The sequence below is a fragment of the Mytilus californianus genome, unplaced genomic scaffold (genome assembly GCF_021869535.1).
Source record: "Mytilus californianus isolate M0D057914Y unplaced genomic scaffold, xbMytCali1.0.p SCAF_2, whole genome shotgun sequence".
Taxonomy (NCBI): Eukaryota; Metazoa; Mollusca; class Bivalvia; order Mytilida; family Mytilidae; genus Mytilus; species Mytilus californianus.
This window is the reverse complement of record NW_026262668.1, coordinates 33,106,463-33,117,594: the sequence shown is the minus strand read 5'-3', so window position 1 is coordinate 33,117,594 and position 11,132 is coordinate 33,106,463. Positions and strand designations below refer to the sequence as shown.

Genomic DNA, 11,132 nt, shown 5'->3' with positions numbered 1-11,132 from the left:
TCTTGCAGCAATGGCTGACGTTTTAAGCATTTTACGTCAGTATAATATCAACAAAAAAGAGATTATAGAGAAGGATGACCAAGTCATTTTTAACGATTTAGCTTGGCCAAAAACAGTCAAAACAAATTACGTCATCTGGGGGTAAGCAATATTTGCGATCAGTAAATTAGTAAAAGGTAAACATAACAATAACATACTATCCGACTGCAGAAAACTTGTGATGTTTAACGGTATTTGGAGATCAGAAATCGACAGAATAGTGTGCAAACTGTAGCTAACAGATGAAAATATTGATTATTGAAGAATGCTCCGTAAAGCAACTCAGGAAACTTAAAACAGATTTTGTGAAAATTAAACCTGTTGAAAACAACAGTTAGTTCTATTTACTGTAACTGAGCGTTTTATAAAAGACATCTCAAACGGTCATCTGCTTATAATTGTGTATGTCAGATTTGCATTTCGTCTACAAAAGATAGACTCATCAGTGACTTTCGAATCGAAAAAATTAAAAGGCCAAATAAAAGGCATTTAGGACCAAAATTCTGAAATGTTTTGCCTACTATATATCTAATACTCATAACAAGTGAAAAAATCGTGATAAAAACTTATAAAACTTAAAAGGTCAAAGCAGTTGCTGAACCATGAAAATGAGGTCAATTACATCGGAGATATGCCGAACAAAAACTTAGAACATAAGGCATTTGTGTAGAGGTTATCTAGGTCTTAAACCTTCTGAAAAATAAAGCTTTATACAAATAGTACGACTTTAGAACATAAGGTATTTGTATAGAAGTTATCTAGGTCTTTAATTTTCTGAAAAATAAAGCTTTATGTAAATAGTATGGCTTCCAACATGTCCAACAATGAGCAAATATACTGTTATAGTCAGCTTTAAAACATATATTTGTATAAGACATATATAAATTTTCAGTTTCTGATCTTTCAATGTATCATTTCGCTTGACCTGTACATTTCAGAACTGGAAAAGATGGGATCACAAAAGAGTATTACACACTTGATTGCATTTTGTTTTTGTTGAGAAATGTTCAGCTACAGCATCCATTGTATGTGAGAGAGGCAGCAGTAAGTACTCTCCCATTTGTCTGGCATTCTTTATATCCCAATGATGACTAAATCCTCCTTGTTTTTATACGACCGCAAAAATAAATTTTTTTTTAACTCTTATGATTGAGATTTTAAAGTGGATACATGTACATTCTCTAAACCCACTAATTTTCGTGAGAGATTAATTTTTCCTGAATATGGGAGTAGTAAAATATTGCAAATTTAAATCTTCATGGATTTTTTAAACTTATATAAAACCTTAAGGAACAGGAAGAAATTGGGAAAGTCCGTTACAGAGGGCCATTTATGAAAATAAGTTGGTATGCAATATACATTTATTTAAGAATTGAATGCTTCTTTCTGTAATTTTATTGATGTGTAAAAGCATTGACCAAAGCACATTTTGTATAAAGCAATTCATATTGAAAATGTGCTCATGATCAACCTTTTTACAAGTATATGTTATAATTTATATCATGACATGATGTATATGTAAATTTAGAAATACCCCTGATCCTACTAAATATTTAGTACAATCCAGAATCCTAGTGCAAATCTGGATGTCCCAATTTCTACTAATAGATATTGAATTCTGATTCGTACTAGATTTAAATTAGTGTAAATCAGAATTCCAATTTCTACTAGTACATGTAGATGGATTCCAATTTGTACTGTTATATATACATGTACATCAAAATGTCATAAACAGATATGGAATAAACTAAAATTTTAAAACAAAAAAATGGGGAACTGCATGTACATTATGTCATTTATATTATGCAGTGTTCCCGCCTGCCCTAAATAGAAGGGTGACCCGCCCTTGGTGCCCTTACCCACGCCCTTCTGCCCTCCAAAGTAAAAGAATGCACCCCTCTGCCTTTTCAAAAAAATAAAATTTCCAAATTTCATGCCTGCAGGCGTTTCCGGTAAAATTGTTACCTGATTGTGTAACACTAATTAACTGACAATGGGATTAAATTAAATACCTAATGCTTTGGCAGTTTTATCACCTTTGTAAATGATTGTTTACTGCTAATTAGTGGATTTAAGATAATTGAACAAATACTAGATATTTAATACAGAATGAAATGTCCACATGTTATCCATTTGTAATGTTTATGTACACCTGAAAAAATTTATTTCAGTAGGCATAACATAAAAAATAAAATCTTAAACAATTTTAAAGGCATATGTTCATAGTTTTGACTTAATTGGTAAAAATGTTTTGTTTCATAACCATGAGTATGATATTTAAAAAGAATCAAAGAAATTTGTATTTTAAGATTGCACCACTTCCTGTTTTACTTCTTGTATTTTATAATCCTCCTGATATAGGAGCACTCAACAAATTAATTTTTAACAACGATGGAGAAAAAAGTAACTGTTTATACCTTCAGCAATATATGCAATATATTAGTGCATCATTACATAATAATATGAGCATCTCCTGTCTCACCTGTTATATTTATAAAACTCCTTACTGAGGAGCACTTTGGTGTGCACTTAAAAATACTTTTTTGTAACAATTCAAATGATAATAAATAACTCTCAATAACATATATACTATATGTTTGAACAAGTAATTTAAATGTAGATGATTAAATTAAATTAAACATTAAATTTTGCATGTATAACTCCATCTTTCAAAACTACTTGTTTATTTTTATAGACTGGTATAAGTTATAAAATATTGAAATTTCTGATTTTCCTTACCAAATGTACAAGTTTGTTTAGATTAACATCAAAATGATATGCTTTGCTTCATGGTATGATAATTTGATAAAAAAAAAAATCTTACTGGAACCAACATCAAGAACACATTAATTTCTGAATATGGTTTAAATACAACTAATGTTCTCCAGCTGAGCCTAGCAATATTTAAAGTAATTTATACACTGTCCAACAGTGCCCTTAAAATCTGAGTTAAAACGCTAAAGTGCCCTTTCAGACATCTAGCACCTTCTGCCCTGAGTTTCAAGCTGGAACACTGTTATGCTTATCCAATACATTAGATTGCTGTCTCATTTTTAAAACATCATTGAATATCTTTCAGCAACAGTCAAGATGAGAGACAGCAATAAAGGCACTGTTCCTTTGATATATTGGCGGTTTCTATTAGTACCTCATTTACATTAATTCATATCCACGATGATATCATTGCCTGTTTACATGTTCAGAGTTAAATTCAAATTTAACAAATGTGCTTAGGAAACGACTTCACCATAGTACATTGTTGTACTTCTTACAATCACCTCATTACAGTCTTTATACATCATTTGTACATGAAGAGTTATATTCTGGCATGTATGTGACTTAAAATATATACAAATATTTTGATTATTTAGATTCTTGAAAGAAAACATGTATTTTCATTCCATTTTTTATTTCAACAATTATTTAGGCTGCCTCTGTACCTGTTGTGCGTCGTCCTGATAGAAAAGATCTACTTGCCTACTTAAATGGAGAAACTGCAAGTTCTACTAACATTGACAAAAGTGCTCCATTGGAAATTCCACTTCAGAGACCAGCACAAGGTATTGCAAAGATTTCTTTTTGTACAAAATCTGAATGAAATAGATTACAATTAAATTTCCTTCCCCTTTTGGCTGGACATTTTTTAATGGTTTACATGGTTTAGGCAGTAAGCTGGTTTGTTCATCTTTAAGAATTTTTAGATACCATCATTAGATCCTCAGTTATCATTGCAAGGTTGATAAAATTATTTTTTATTTGAGGACTATTATCAGTGTCCTGCACAAACTCATGGAAATTATTTATCTGAGTGCAATAATTAAAACAGAGACAAAGTCTTTTTTCATTTGGACCGCCTAGGTGGTCTTGTGGAAGTGTGCACGCCTTGAGTGCAGGAGGTCCCTGGGTTTTATCCCCAGCCAGGTCAAACCAAAGACTTCAAAATTGGTATTTGCTGTTTCTCTGCTAAGCATACCACATTTAGGAGTAAGAGATAAGATTGTTGCGCCAGGAGTCAGAATCATGTGTCCAGGTATGTTGACATGTCTTCCTGCAGACTGTTGCCTTGTAAAAATCAAGCTCAACGTATCAGTCAAGTACAAAGCAGGGTTTATATTCACATCACATTAATGCCATCCATCAATTTTCATTTGGTTTAAATTTCATATATCTGATTTTCTTATATACCTTCAATATAAAACTTTAGATTTTGAATGTTCTAGCAAAGACTTCCATAATAAAAACTAAAATAAAGTTTTTAAGATGTCTCATGCAGGAGTAATCATGGTTAAGAAGGCCTGTGAGTTTAAATGTCAAGTAATTTGTTTCTGATTTTAGAATAATTATATTATATTGGAAAATTTATATATTTTATTTTAATCAGGCTGCAAATATTGAATAAGGATCTGTTGCTATTTTAGTCAAAAGATTTGCAGAAGATGCAGGAGAGGCAGATAAAAAGAAACCAAGACTTGAGGTAACAGTTGTGAAAAATTGATACACAATTAGTAAATATTTCCTAAATTTTGGATTTTTGTCTCGCCTTGACAGAGTCAAAAAGCGAGACATAGGTATGCTGTTTCCGGCAGCGGCGGTATCGGCGTCAACAATGTATTAGTTTGTGATTAGGTCTAGTTCATGGTGAACCACAAGTGGTAGGTCAATGATATTTGGTATGCAGTTGTATTAGCATTGGCACATCTCATTACCATGGAGATTATTTGACCCCGACCCTTCAGTCAAGGTCTATTGACTTTGAAACTTTTCATAGTTTACATGTATTAGTTTGTGATTAGGTCAATTTATGGGGAACCAATAGTGGTAGGTCAATGATATTTGGTATGCATTTGTATAAGCATTGGCATATCTCATTTCCATGGAGATTATTTGGCTCTGCCCCCTTAGTCATGGTCTGTAGACTTTGAAAATTTTGCTAAGTTAATATGTATTAGTTTGTGATTAGGTCAGTTCAAGGGGAACCATTAGTGGTAGGCCAATGTTAATTGGTGTTCAGTTGTATAAGCATTAGCACATCTCATTTCCATGGAGAATATTTGACCCCGCCTCCTCAGTCATGGTCTATTTACTTTGAAACTTTTGCTTAGTTTACATGTATTAGTTTGTGATGTGTTCAGTTTAAGATGAACTGCTAATGTTAAGTCAATGATATTTGGTATGCAAATTTATTGGCATTTGCAAGTATCGTTTCCATGGAAATTATATAGCCCCACCCCTGATCATGGTTCATTGACTTTGAAACTTTTACATAGTTTACAAGTTAATGTTTGTGTTTAGGTTTGTTTAAAGGGAACAACTTATAATAAGTCAATGGTATTTGGTATGCAGTTGTATATAAGCATTGGCAAATCTCATTCCATAGAGATTGTTTAGCCATGTACCTTCAGTCATGGTTCATCGACTTTGAATATTTGCATAACTTACATGTTAAAGTATTGCTATTTTAATTTCAACATTTGCATTATCAAAATTACAAAAAGGCGAGACATATCTCTGTGATAACAGTTTATTTCTAAAAAAGAAAAGGAAGAAAAATGCAATGCATAACTTCCTCAAGGCATCTAGTACAACAGAAGGCCAAGTAAAAAGGCCACTTTTAAAATTTTTACCCATTATCAGTGATTTTTGACTGATTTTAATTAACTCCAGAATATTTGAGTAACAACTTAATCAATTGGTGTTTACTGTTTTAAAATAAATAAAAAGTTAAAAACGTCAGTTTTATAAATATATGTATACTTGTGTTAATCATATGTATATTTGATTCACAGCTCAACTTTATTCAAGTTTACTTGAAGAAGTAGTTTTTTAAAGTAAAATATTCTATTTTATACCCCTGCATACAAAGTTTCGTTTTTGTTTCTTTTTGTGCCTTAAAGTTTGATAGCATAATTCCTCCTATTGAGGAGAATGGATTGTGATAAAACTTTACACAGTTGTAGAACACTACTGATTATTTGCATAACGGAATATAGTTCTGATCTTACAAGTTAGAGAGGAAATAATTGAACTTACTAACTTGAGTGTTGCAATATGAGGTAATAGTATTGCTAGGCAGGAAGAATCCTTCTATGAGTTTATCAGAGTTCTAGTTTATAATACATTTGCAATTTTAACAGTATTTCTTTTTTGTTGATAGGAAGAAAAAGTTCTACAAGACAAAATTATTTGGGCCAGAAAGATGGATGCTCCAAGAGAAACGGCAGTAAAACCTGCACAATTAGCGTAAGATTAAAGTTACTTTCAACCATACCAATAGTCAAAAGTTTATCAAAAATATATCTTTACTCTAATTTATCTTAAAAAGTCAAACTGTAGAAATACTGTAAATTCAAAACTAAAAATATTCATTTATTATTACAAATTTCCACCATAGATAACAATACCAGATTAATTAATGCCATTTCCATATTTGCTGGAGTAGAATGTTACTAGCAAAATTAAGGTCAAGTTACAATATTAAACAGGCTATGTGACAGATTTTGATAAAGTTTTGCATACAACTTTGGCTTGTTGATTTAAAAACATATGATAAGTGCAGATTGAAAAAAATAATGCATTTATCTCTTTTATTTTCTGAAATATTAGTGATTGAATTCTATCAAAATAGGTGAACATTTGCATAGGATGAACATAAAATCGGCAAAAAGTGTTCCTGAATTTGTCTTTAAATCATCAAATCTACAGTTTCACATTTATTGATTTTTTTTTGAAAAATTACATGTTGTTGATACACAATTTCAACCTGTATCTTGAATGATATTAAATATATCTTTCAAAAAGTACTTAATCACATTGGAAACCAGGTTTGAAGAGCTTTACACCATTGACTAAAATTTCCAGAATTTTTAAGATTTATTTTTATGATTTAAATGTTTCTTGTCTATGATAACATTTATAATTTTCAGTTCTTCGTCCCTCCCAGAGGCTATGCCATTAGAGAGAATTGCAGCCATCAAAGCAAAGAGATGGGCCAAAAAAAGATCTATGATAAAGGTAGATGATGCTGACATACAACCAGGACCATTAGAACATAGTAGCTTCGTAGATGCTGAAGTTGATGTTACAAGGGATATTGTCAGTAGAGAAAGACTCTGGAGAACAAGAACAACTATACTGCAAAGCAATGCAAAAGTTGGTATACTTGTTACAAAATTTTTTGAAAGATTTAAAAATGACTAAAGACAACTTTGTCATATTTTTAAATTAATATTTCAGTTTACATTTACAGTTTAAGAAAATTTGCGATTCCTTTGCATCATGCATTATAAAATGCTGGTAGGCATCTGAGAATCAAATGATATTATTGAATACCGTAGAAAGGCTTATATAGTTTGCACTGGTACATAGTCCGCACCCCCTTCTCCCCACGAAATTTTAGGTAAAAAAAACTTTTTGTAACTGTTAGAAAAGGTCTAATGAAACTCCGTTAATTTCAAATCCTGTGCGGTCGTTTGCGGTATTTTCCTGGAAAAACCTGTTTTCCATCATCAGCAGAAGCTGAAACTGCTTGTAAATGATTCTAGAACGCTTCATGATTGTTAAAATAAGTTTAATTCACTTAAAAAACAATTTAGAAACTTGTGTATGTTTAAACAGGAAGTTTAAAAAGCATGTGTAAAAGAAGAAATTAACCGGTGAGAGTCGAAATCCGTACATAACAGATATCACTATAATACGACTGAAAGTAAAACAGTTCCATCCTTTTGTAAAACAGTCTTTAATATATCTATCACATTAATGTTTGAAGGGTCTTAAGCTAATACAAACCATATTAGTCAGTATGAAACACCAAAACGGAACGAACAATAACCGATTACGTTTTGTAGTTTACAATTTCTAAGCTGGTTTACGGTTGTCTTTTTCACTATGTTTGTATCGTTTCAATCAAGCAGATACCAGTTTATTTCAACCAATTCATTGAAAAGAAACGAGAAATTTGTAATGAAAGGTTTAGTTTTTATACGACCGCAAAAAAATTTTGTGGTCGTATATTGGTATGACGTCGTCGTCGTCGTCGTCCGGCGTCGTCGTCCGAATACATATTGGTTTTCGCACTCTAACTTTAGTTTAAGTGAATGGATCTTTTTGAAATTTGACCATAAGGTTAAATACCACAAAAGGAAGGTTGGGATTGATTTTGGGGGTTATGGTACCAACAGTTAAGGAATTAGGGGCCAAAAAGGGGCCAAAAATGAGCATTTTCTAGTTTCCAGACAATAACTGTGGAACGGTGTATGGATCTCTCTGAAATTATACTACAAGTTTCCATACCACAAAGGGATGGTTAGGATTTGCTTTGGGGGGTTATGGCTCAAACCGTTTAGGAATTAGGGGCAAAAAAGGGGGAAAAACAAGGTTGTCCTGGTTAATGGACAAATACTTTAGTACAAAACATAATTTAAAGCAGTGTAAGGGAGATAAATCAAATACATCATTGAAATTATCTCCCTTACACTGCTTTTAAATTATGTATAAAGTAATGGTTAATGAACAATAAAGATAATCTAAAACAGTGTAAGGGAGGTAATCCAAATACAACGTTTTGGTTACTTCCCTTACACTGCTTTTAAATTATGTTTAAAGAAATGCATATTTATAAAGGAAGACCAGTAAAAATATCTGCAAATGTTTTCATCTTTTTATTTTACAAAAAAATCCATATGAAAGATTTGACACTATATTTTTATTAATTCTATTATAAAATAGATTAAGTTAGCACTATGGTAAATTTAAATGGGTAATTATGGTTGCCAACTCCATTGGAAATTTGAATTGAGATTATGACCATATCTTGAGGGAAAGAATTTTTTTGGGGGAAAAAGGGGGGGGGGGGGGGGGGATAAAAAGAAATTGTGGGGGGCCAATTTTTTCTCATTTCAGATTTCAGAAATTAAAAAGAATTATTCTTCAAATATTATTTTTTTTTCAAATTTCAAGAAGTAATCTTTAATTGCACAGTATGGCGCATTAGATTTGTAAAATCTTTGATCACATTTATTTATTTGTTATGCCGAATCTAACAGTGTATTTAGATTTTTAATTTTGGGTCAAGTTTTCAAATTGGTCTACATTAATGTCCAAAGGGTCCAAAATTAAACTTTGTTTGATTTTAGCAAAAATTGAATATATGAGGTTCTTTGATATGCTGAATCTAAACATGTATTTAGATTTTTGATTTTTGGCCCAGTTTTCAAGTTGGTCCAAATTGGGGTCCAAAATTTAACTTTGTTTGATTTCAACAAAAATTGAATATATGGGGTTCTTTGATATGCTGAATCTAACCATGTATTTAGATTTTTTATTTGTGGACCCCTTTATCTAATTGGTTCATATTGAGGTCAAAAGGGTCCAAAATTAAACTTTGTTTGATTTCATCTAAAATTGAATTATTGGGGTTCTTTGATATTCCAAATCTAACCGTGTATTTAGGTTTTTAATTTTGGGTCCTGTTTTTTAAATTGGTCTACATTGAGGTCCAAAGGGTCCAAAATTAAACTTAGTTTGATTTTAACAAAAATTGAATTCTTGGGGTTCTTTGATTTGCTGAATCTAAACATGTGTTTAGATTTTTGATTATGGGCCCAGTTTTCAAGTTGGTCCAAGATAGGGTCCAGTATTTAAACTTTGTTTGATTTCAACAAAAATTGAATATATGGGGTTCTTTGATATGCTGAATCTAAACATGTATTTAGATTTTTGATTATGGGCCCAGTTTTCAAGTTGGTCCAAATTGGGGTCCAAAATTAAACTTTGTTTGATTTCAACAAAAATTGAATATATGAGGTTCTTTGATATGCTGAATCTAACCATGTATTTAGATTTTTTATTTGTAGGCCCCGCTATCAAATTGGTTCATATTGAGGTCAAAAGGGTCCAAAATTAAACTTTGTTTGATTTCATCAAAAATTGAATTATTGGGGTTCTTTGATATGCCAAATCTAACCGTGTTTTTAGATTTTTAATTTGGGTCCCGTTTTTTAAATTGGTCTTCATTGAGGTCCAAAGGGTCCAAAATTAAACTTAGTTTGATTTTAACAAAAATTGAATTCTTGGGGTTCTTTGATATGCTGAATCTAAACATGTGTTTAGATTTTTGATTATGGGCCCAGTTTTCAAGTTGGTCCAAGTTGGGGTCCAAAATTAAACTTTTTTTGATTTCAACAAAAATTGAATATATGGCAATGTATGGGGTTCTTTGATATGCTGAATCTAACCATGAATTTAGAGTTTTTATTTGTGGGCCCCGCTATCAAATTGGTTCACATTGAGGTCAAAAGGGTCCAAAATAAAACTTTGTTTGATTTCATCAAAAATTGAATTATTGGGGTTCTTTGATATTCCAAATCTAACCGTGTATTTAGATTTTTAATTTTAAGTCCCGTTTTTTAAATTGGTCTACATTAAGGTCCAAAGGGTCCAAAATTAAACTTAGTTTGATTATAGCAAAAATTGAATTCTTGGGGTTCTTTGATATGCTGAATCTAAACATGTGTTTAGATTTTTGATTATGGGCCCAGTTTTCAAGTTTGTCCAAGTTGGGGTCCAAAATTAAACTTTGTTTGATTTTAACAAAAATTAAATATATGGGGTTCTTTGATATGCTGAATCTAACCATGTATTTTGATTTTGGACATTGGACCATAATAGGTAAATTAAAAAAATTCAAGTTCTTAGACCACATTCTTTCTGTGTCAGAAACCTATGCTGTGTCAAATATTTAATAACAATCCAAATTCAGAGCTGTATCAAGCTTGAATGTTGTGTCCATATTTGCCCCAACTGTTCAGGGTTCGACCTCTGCGGTCGTATCAAGCTGCGCCCCAGCGAAGCATTTTATTATATTTATCAGTATTAATTTGATATTGAATAGAAATAACTTATTAATATGGATGAGTTAAAATTATTAGTTTGAAAAATGATAAGAGCGCCCTCTACAATATAAATAACAAAGATGGCGGAATGTAAACAAACCACCTCACCCGCGAAATTGAAATTTTTCTCTTATTTCTTGCTTATTGTACACTATAGTCCGCACCCCGTCTGGAAGGTCCAATTTTGGAGAATAAAACCGCAGA

At 31.5% G+C, this 11,132-nt stretch overlaps 1 protein-coding gene across 1 annotated transcript in view; it reads left to right on the top strand.

Moving 5' to 3' along the window:
* Positions 1 to 11,132, top strand: part of LOC127729729 (parafibromin-like) — a 30,736-nt gene continuing 19,604 nt past the window's right edge. The window contains exons 1-6 of the mRNA XM_052237602.1: positions 1 to 141; positions 978 to 1,083; positions 3,467 to 3,599; positions 4,458 to 4,513; positions 6,194 to 6,279; positions 6,963 to 7,188. Of these exons, the coding sequence (XP_052093562.1) occupies positions 11 to 141; positions 978 to 1,083; positions 3,467 to 3,599; positions 4,458 to 4,513; positions 6,194 to 6,279; positions 6,963 to 7,188 (738 nt within the window). The 5' untranslated portion in view covers positions 1 to 10. The remainder of the gene's footprint in view (positions 142 to 977; positions 1,084 to 3,466; positions 3,600 to 4,457; positions 4,514 to 6,193; positions 6,280 to 6,962; positions 7,189 to 11,132) is intronic.